The 8,788-nt window shown below is 45.8% G+C and overlaps 1 protein-coding gene across 1 annotated transcript; it reads right to left on the bottom strand.

Moving 5' to 3' along the window:
• Nucleotides 1–787: 787 nt before the first annotated feature.
• Nucleotides 788–8,285, bottom strand: LAYN (layilin). The gene is made up of 7 exons (XM_041471408.1): nt 8,219–8,285; nt 7,554–7,577; nt 5,868–6,165; nt 3,276–3,484; nt 2,892–2,975; nt 2,261–2,363; nt 788–1,553 (listed from the first exon to the last, which is right to left on the bottom strand). The coding sequence occupies exons 1-7, from the start codon at nt 8,283–8,285 to the stop codon at nt 1,223–1,225; spliced, it is 1,116 nt and encodes a 371-aa protein (XP_041327342.1). The 3' UTR covers nt 788–1,222.
• Between the last annotated feature and the right edge of the window lie 503 nt (nt 8,286–8,788).

Raw genomic sequence — 8,788 nt, forward strand, 5'->3', positions numbered from 1 at the left:
CCAAAAAGAAAAAAAAAAAAAAATTAAGGAGACCGGGAATACAGGATTAAAAATGGACAGACTTTTGCTTATTTTCATTAATTACTGCATTGGAAATTCCAGATATTGTGAGCGCCCAGCCCTGACCAATCTCCTGTACCAGGATTTTGCTTTTCAGGTGAAATTGTTGCCCACTCGATGCTGTTTTCAAAACAGTCAGAAGATTATTTATTTTTTAAAGGGATTTCTCCTTTCAGGGCTTTATTTGCCCCATGTCCTGGTGGGGGAACAGCCGCTGTGACACTGCAGCCACAGCACCTGGGACATTTAGGAAGTGAGAAGCAGCTGTGACAACTGAAATATTTCAGTGTTTGCAGCAGCCAGCAACAGCTCAGAGAGACCTAAAAACTTCTTCCTGCCTATTTCGGCAGAAGAGACTCATGGCTATGCCTGCACTCAGTTCTGTTGTTGTTTCAGCCACATTTAAAACTCCTTTTTGCCAAACCTTTGTTTTCTCCTAGCTTATGATTTTTATTTTTTTTTCATTTTCCTATTTATTTATTGACAATGGAGAACAGCAAACTTTTAGGCAACCAAAACACATTTTAGGCGCTTCATAGTTCTGTTCTGCAGCAGTGCTGCTCTCCTGGAGCCAGAAAATCACCTGCAGAACAAAAGGTGTGAAATATTTGTGCTCCTGCCTGCTTGGTCATTCATTCCCCCTCCACTTCTTGGTCTCTGTCCCTTCCACCAGAATGAGGGAGGAGTAAAAATGGGCAAACTCATGGGTTGGGATAAAGAAATTTAATAGGCACAGGGGAAGTCTCACACACAAGCAAAGCAAACCAAGGGATTCCTTCCCCACCTGCCATGTTCAGCATCTCCAGGAAAGCAGGATCAAACATCACAGGAACTTTTAGCACCTTTGAGGAGGAGGAGTTTATAAATAAATAAGGATTTTGGATTGTCCTTCACTTTCAAGGCATATCTTTGGTACAAAAAGGAATGGAGGGTATTAACAAGCCATTCCTGGGGCAAAGGGGGCTTGGTGCAAAGCAAAATCTTTTCAGTTTGGATCTTTAAAAACCCCTATTCTTGCAGAAAATAGAAGAACAAGGGCACAATGCAAAACCAGGCCGGACACCACACACACACCATTATTAAACAAGTGCATAGAGAGGGCAAGTCAACTCGTGTTGACACCCGAAATCCAAACTCCAGTGGTTTTTTTGGGTCCATTTCCTCAGTATCCATAAATCTCATTGTCCACCCAGCTGGACTCCTCGCTCCTGCCCACACGGTCCCCGCAGAGCTCGTAGATGTCGTTGGTGACAAAGCCGCTCTCCGTGCTGGCCAGCGTCACCAAGCCACTGCTGGAGGTGTCCTCGGCGTCCCTGCAGGGGCTCTGCAGCCCCTCGTGGGCACGGAAGGAGGAATTCTTGGTGCCAGGCCTGGCCCCAGCCAGGTCAGCTTCGGATTGTCTGTTGATCACCCTGTAGATGTCCAGCTCGGGGCTGGGCTGGGGCAGCCAGGGCTCGTCACCCTTCGGGGTCACATCCAGCAGCTGCTGTCTCCTGGAGGGCAGGGAGAGAGGGAGAAGCCATGAAACAGCACAGAGGGAAAGGCAAAGCAGCAGCAGAGCTCTGGCAGCGGTTTGGGGACGTGAAAAATGTGTGTTTTATGATTGGCTTTTCGCAAGGATTAAAATTAATATTGTGTGTGTTATGTTAGAAAGTTATGCTGAGCTTGGAGCCAAGCTGGGCTCAGGGCATTTCTTATTCCAGGCTGCTCTCCTGGAAAACCCCAGGGCAGGACCTGCTGAGCTCAGGGCAGCAAAACCCCTCTGACACTCCCAAAATCCCAGCCAGCATTCCCCTCCGGCTGCTGGGCACGCAGGGAAAGCAGGGAGAGGACATTGCTAAACATTCTCTGCCCCAAATTGTTCTCCTTTTGTTTCCATTGCTGCATTTTTCTCTTTTGAAGGGGAACTTCTGATAATTCAAAGCTTGAATAAGAAAAGTAGAAGGGTTAAGATATCAAAATCGTAATCTTGGTGACATTTTTTTCCTGCCTGCTATGTCTGTGAATGCAAGAAAAGAATATAAAGTGATTTACTGAGAATTTTCCTCCCCAATTGACTCAGCCTGGAGCACCGACACCACTTTTCCAGCATTTCTTTGGCTGCAAACACTCCTGTGCAGAGCTTTTTACAGGATGGGGAAATGAGCTGTGAGCAGGACGAGGTGTCACGGCTAATTCAGAACACAAAAGTGCCACTCACCTCCTCATGAACAGCCAAAAGCAGGAGATGCCTGTGATGGCCATCAGGAGAAGCAGCACAGGAATGCTGGAAATGAGGATGAAGGCAAGGCCCTGAACAGGTTCTGGGGTCATGAGAAGAAATTGCAAGTTTTTCATGGTTAATCACAGATGTAGAAACAAAGCATTCACAATAAATATAACAATAAAATGCACAATAATAATATTCATTATTACATTCACAAAAAAATATAATAATAAAAACAACATTATAATATTAGTTATATAATAGTCACAATAAATATAATAATATCATTCACAATAAATAAATAAATAATAAAAGTGGCTTTTTCACACCCAAAATACTTTGCTTTGGATTTTGAACATTTTCCCACAATAATATAATATTAATTACATAATATTAATAATAAATATAATAATATCATTCACAAGAAATAAATTATAAAAATGGCTTTTTCACACCCAAAATACTTTGCTTTGCATTTTGAACATTTTCACAACCAGATCAACCTCCTTATTCTGTCCTGGGAAATACTGAGGGAAGTTTTTTTTTCCCAGAGGCTGTTTTCTATGTTCAGTCTTCCACGTTTTGAGCCAAACACTTGAAATGAATTTTTGAGAGCACAACTCACCTTTGGCTCCCCCAGCTGTTCTATTGGCACCTTTCCTCCAGCGTTCCTCTGGGAATTTTGCCTTCCAGGGCTCTGTTGCCACAGCTGGAAAGAAGCAGCTTCATTAATTCTGCAGATTTTTTTTTTCTTTTTAATAATAAAAAAGCGAGGCTGAGAGGAGTTTGAAGAGGCTGGGAGCTGCAAAGATGTGTGAGGTGCACCGGGACTCTTGCACTTCAATCCCTGCAGCATCACCCAACTCTGCATCACCAGCAGCAGGATTTTCCCTGCAGGATTTTCCCTGCAGGATAACCAGCTGTTATTTAATAATCAATTGCAATTTCTTCTATTAATTCAGCTTTGCCTGCAGGCCAGCTCTCAAACCCCTCTGGATTTCCCCATCACCGCACTCCTCCTTCCTCCTGCCGGGGCTGGAATCCCACGGAGCCTCCTCACCCAGGGAATATTTGCAGATGAAGTTGTTCTTCATGGTGCACCTGTCATCGTTCCACTGGAACATGTAGGGCCCCCCCAGGCCGGGCGGGGCAGAGGGTTGGTGGTACAGCACCACGCACACCTCGCCCCCGCACGACGGCTCGTCCGCGTACCAGTTCCTGGGGAAACACACAAAAAACCACCTTCCAGCAGCTTGGAGGGGGAAAAAAAGCAGAGTTCCAGGGGTTATGGCACACCCTGTGCTTCCAGCGGGGAAAATGGGAGGGATGAAATGCAGTTTTTTGTTGTTTTAATTCAGATTTTTCAAACTCCGCAAGCGACAAATATCAGCGAGCGAAGGGCTGAGCTTCTCACAATTCCCCTTCCCTCCTTCCTGCCCCCGTCAGCATTACCAAAAGATCTCAGCTAGCACAACTAACAGATTTTATAATTATTTTTGAACAAATTTATTTCTTAAACGTAGTGGCAATGAACACAGAGACCGTGGAATAAACCAGAATCGAGGATTCAGTTCCGGTCCCTGGGTACATCTTAAGAACGTGGGTTTAGAATTCACTATTTTCTTGTAGACAAGGTCCTTTCTTGAACATTAAAGTAGCTCAAAATCAGCTGCAATTGTGTAGAGAAAGTCCAAGTTCTCCTGAGTTCACTGAGCCTTGCAGAGTTGTTTCTCCACACAATTTCAAACCTGTGCAAAATCATCATTTTCGCTCTCTCGGTCTCAGCGCCTGCAAAATTTTGGCACCTATTTAATGAAAAAAAAATGAAAAATCTGCAGCAAAACCTGGCTTCCTCTGTCAGAAATGCACCACCACAGCCTTGCAGATAAATTTTTTTTTTGCTTTGTTTTGTTTTCTAAGAATAAACCTCACCATCAGCCACCTGTGCTGCTTTTCCAAGCAGAGCACAGGAAGGAGGCAGCTCTGTAAAAATCACTGTTGGTGAGGAGATGTTTTATGCAACTCAGAAAACACCTCTAAAAGTGCCCCGATTTTGCCAATTTTCAATCCCCACTGATTCTGAATGTTCTGCCTGCCAAGAATTTGCTGTGAGCTGATCCACAGGACATAAATAATTCCAGATATCCCGGGGTAATCAGCATGGGAGGACACCCATTTTAAGTGGTGTTTTTCCAACCATTCCAATGCTTTATTCCTCCCTCACTTCCTTCCTCCCCTGGTGTTTTCCTTGGCTTTATAATTCAGCAGAAAGAAGAGTGTCTCACCAATGGAAGGCAGGAAAGCTGTGCCTGTTTCTTAGCAGCAGATTCTGGTTCCACCTCCAATGTCTGAACCACGGGAAAGACTTTAAAATATCAAATAATGCTAAAACCTGCTTTTATTTGTTCCTTTCTGAGTGACTGAAATGCCTTATGGGCTCCTAGACCAAAAAGGTCACAATTCCAAAGTGTTTTTTACATGTCTGATATAAGGATGCAAATTGGTGTCAATGTTGCTGCTTTTATAATTTAATTATAGCCAAGCCTGTGGTTCCTTAAGACAAGGAGGCAGAAATCTAAAAAGTGCTGTGAAGACTTCAGTTTTCCATGGCTGCAATAAATCCTGCAGCTCCAATATTTTGCTGTCTCACAGGAAAAAATGTTATTCCCTCAGTAAAGGAATCACATTTTTCATTACTCAGGACATCAGGCATAAACTTCAGGGGATCTGCAGTGCAGGAATCTTCAGTAAGGGAATAAAATTTTTCATTTTTCAGGACAGCAGGCATAAACTTTATGAGATCTGCAGTGCAGGAATCTTCAGGTCATTTGTAGCTGCCTAATGAGAGATTTTTAAGGCTGCACCACTTGTTGTTTCCCCTCCTTTTAGCCCCCAAAAATGATCAATTCAGCCTAAAGCAGCCACTCCCACGGAGCACCAGCAGGAGGGTGATGGGATGGGTGCAGAAGTGTCACTGTCATATTTCCTGAAAAATCCCTTCACCCAGGATTTTTCCTCTGGGAAGCTGAGGAACCTCCGAGAAAAATGAAAACAAGAATTATCTGATTTGCTTCTCCTGTGTTTTGCTGCCTTGGAATGTGGTTGGACATTGTTCACCCACAGGTGATTGTTTCATTGGTTTCATGTGAATTGTTTTGACTTAATGACCAACAGGGGCTAAGCTGTGCTGGACTCTGAGAAGAGAGCCACGAGCTTTTCATTATTATCTTTTAGCCTTAGCCTTCTGTTTGTATACTTTCTGTATTCTTTAGTCCAGTATTCTTTAATATAATACTATATAATATATAATATAATTTAAGATCATAAAAGAATTCATTATTATCTTTTAGCCTTCTGTTCGTATCCTTTCTGTATTCTTTAGTATAGCATTCTTTAATATAATACAGATCACAAAATAATAAATTAACCTTCTAAGACCATGGAGTCAGACCCATCATTCCTTCCAACGACGGGGGTCTCAGAAAATACAACACAGAGGGAGCCCAAGTGACAGCTGGGACATCACTGCCTGGATCCTTTGGACAAAATCCAAACTCCTGAGGAACCTGCCAGTCCCACAGTGCCACTCCCAGGTACCCACCGAAACCTGGACGAGCTCCCATCTGACCAGGAGTAGAAGCTGTGACACTCGGTGCTGTTGTCCTCCTCCTCCTTCCTCCTCCTCAGCCCTATCCAGAAGTCTCCATCCGAAGCCAGCAGGCTCCTGATCAAGGATTCAATCAGCCTCTGCTCTGCCGGGCTCTCGATGCTGACCAAATGTCCCCCGTCAGCCCTGCAGGCCAGGTGAGCTTCCTCATAGCTGCTCCTGCGGGAGGCATCGTGGAAATAAACGATTTTGTAGCAGGGTTTCTGCGTGCCACGCCTGCAAACCGTCTGCCCTGCAGGGAGGGAGAGAAAACCGTTACAGGAACGGCGTTAAACGGGACCAAAATTGAGGGTGAAACATCAGTTTGGGTGAGTTTTGTGCTGTTTGTATGGAAAAGACAACACAGGTGAAAGCCTTGGCAAATGGCATCTCCAAATTTTTGTTACTGAATCTCAAAATTTAGGTCGGTCCTTTCATGTCCTGCTGTTCTCAGCTGCCTCACGATTTTTCTGGGATTTGCAGATCCTGGGAGTTCCCAGCTCCCAAAGAAACACTGTGCCAGAGCAAACTGATGCATGCAACCTCTTGAAAGGCAAAGTTCCCTTGCAAGGGTTCCAAGAGGCTTTTTAAAATGATGATTATTTTTAAGGAGTTAAATGGTCAAAATTAGAGATTTCCTTATACAAGCAGAGATAGCAAGAATTTATCTTTCATGCAATATATACCTATATGCAATAGAATACTGTATATATAATATATATTATATCTCTATGCAATATAGGTATAATATAGATATAATATATATTCTATGCAATGGTTTAATGGGTATTGCAGTGCCATAGAATCCCAGAATATTTGGGGTTGGAAAGGACCTTAAAACCATCTCATGGGGACACCTTCCAGCATCCCAGGCTGCTCCAAGCCCAGTCCAGCCTGGCCCTGGGCACTCCCAGGGATGGGACATCCCCAACTTTGACCAAGCAGGGCCTCACCACCCTCACAGGGCAGAATTTCTTATTTACACCCAACCTCAAACTCTTTCATTTCCAGTGTCTGTGCTGGGGATCACAGGATGAGCTCCCACAGCCCAGTTTCCAGCTCTGCTCAGTGTTTCTGCCTGCCCAGGGAGTAAACAATGTCTGTTTTCAGGCTGTCTCAGGCACAAGCAGCAGAGCTTATTTTGGTTCCGAGGGAAGATCAAAGTGAAAAGACACATCATCCAAAATGATGCACTTGGGTGTTTTTTTTCAGCAGAGCAGTCCCAATATTTAGACTGTGGAAACAAACAGTTTTGTTTTGCTCAGTAAATATTTCTTTGCAGGCACAATCTGCTAACCTACATGTTTTTTTTACAGAAGGAAAACATTCAGCAACACTTGTGGTGTGCTTGGAACAAATGAGATAATACAAGGACAGGTCATTGTAAACCCTGCCATGGGATCATTGCTGGCTTTGCTTTATCCTTTCATGTTGATCTGTAGGAGTGGGAGTTCCAACACCTTTCACACTGGAATTTTTCAGCAGTTAAAAAGCCAGAAATGGAGTTTGCTAACATTTTGCACAGGGGTTACAATAGGAGCAGGATTTTTACTATGACAGCACTATTAAAAACACATTTCTAGCACAGCCTGTGCTTCTCTTGGGAATTTGACACCCGGAGAAAAAGGCAAAACCCCTTACCTCTTCTGAGGGAAATGTCCACTGCTGCTGGGAGAGGCAAAAGGAAAACACAGACACCAGAGTGTCGTTAAAAACCTGCAGCTCTCTAGAAACAGCGTCACAAAAACTGCACTCAGGCTCTTCCCTGATCCACAAACACATTTTCTCCGCATTAAAAAAAAAAAAAAAAAAAAAAAAAAAAAAAAAAAAAAGAAAAAAAAAAGGGAAAAAAAGGGTAAAAAAAAAAAGGAAGAAAGTTTCTGCCTTATCAGCCAGCTTGCCACTACTTTCAGCTACGGAAATTAGCTGGAGCTGATTCCTGGCCGGGTTCGCTGCCCGGTTTAGGAGCCGGAACGCGCAGCTCTGAGCAAGGCTGAAAGGATTCCTTGTGCTGCCCCTGATCCTCGCTCGGGATGTGCCGCTGGCTCCAGCCAGCTCCCCAGGGCAGGGCGGCGGGGAAAATCAGCTGGGAAAGTTGGAGAAAACCTCCAGAACGACCGAACCCAACCTCCCCCCGCACCGCCGCCAAGCCAGAGCATCCCTGCCCGTGTCGCGACAGCCGCCCGCGCATCCCGACCCGCGCAGCCACAGGGGCGACACTGGCGGGGCCGGAGGGATCTTTTCGGGGTAAAGAGGATTCCCAGGCACTCTCGCAGCGATCCCCGGCCATGCCGAGCCCCTCTTACCGCTGAGCAGCCGCGCCCCCGCCGCGCAGCCCAGCGCGGCCGCGCACAGCGCTGCTGCCGCCAGCATCGCTCCGCCGGGGACGGGACAGCGACAGCTCCTCCTTCCTTCCTCCCTCCTTTCCTTCCTCCCCTGCCTCTTCCCGCCTCCTTCTTCCTCCTCCTCCTCAGCCGCGGCCCCGCGGAGCCGGCGCTGCCCCGGGGCTGGGCGCTCTCCTCCCCCGGCCGCTCCCCGGCTCCGCGCCCCGCATCCCCCTGCCCGCATCCCCCGCTCCCGCTTTATATCCCCCTGCCACCCCCTGCCCACCAGGAGCCGCCCACGGGCGGATCCAGCCCCGCGCTGGGCGTTTCGGATTGGTTTGGGTTTGGTTTTTGGTTTTTTTTTTTTAAAGGTTTTTCCTTTGCTTTCCCAGCTGGGGAGAAGCGGGATGAGCTTTATGGTTTCCTGCCGCTCCAGCCAAACGCTGACCTGTTTTATCCATCCCAATCCCGGTTTTCTAAACCCATTCTGAGAATCTATATTCTACAATCTGACTATTCTGAGAATCTATATTCTAGAATCTATTCTGAGAA

The sequence above is a fragment of the Pyrgilauda ruficollis genome, unplaced genomic scaffold (genome assembly GCF_017590135.1).
Source record: "Pyrgilauda ruficollis isolate IOZ18807 unplaced genomic scaffold, ASM1759013v1 scaffold268, whole genome shotgun sequence".
Classification (NCBI taxonomy): domain Eukaryota; kingdom Metazoa; phylum Chordata; class Aves; order Passeriformes; family Passeridae; genus Pyrgilauda; species Pyrgilauda ruficollis.

Bases quoted from the DNA above. Each gene is read 5' to 3' on its own strand.
- LAYN (XM_041471408.1), bottom strand. From the start codon at position 8,285: ATGCTGGCGGCAGCAGCGCTGTGCGCGGCCGCGCTGGGCTGCGCGGCG. The intron at 6,166-7,553 runs GTAAGGGGTTTT...CCCTCCCTGCAG, and splicing joins GGACATTTCCCTCAGAAGAG to GGCAGACGGTTTGCAGGCGT. The intron at 2,976-3,275 runs GTGATGGGGAAA...GCTTCTTTCCAG, and splicing joins CAGGAGGAAGGAGGAGTGCG to CTGTGGCAACAGAGCCCTGG.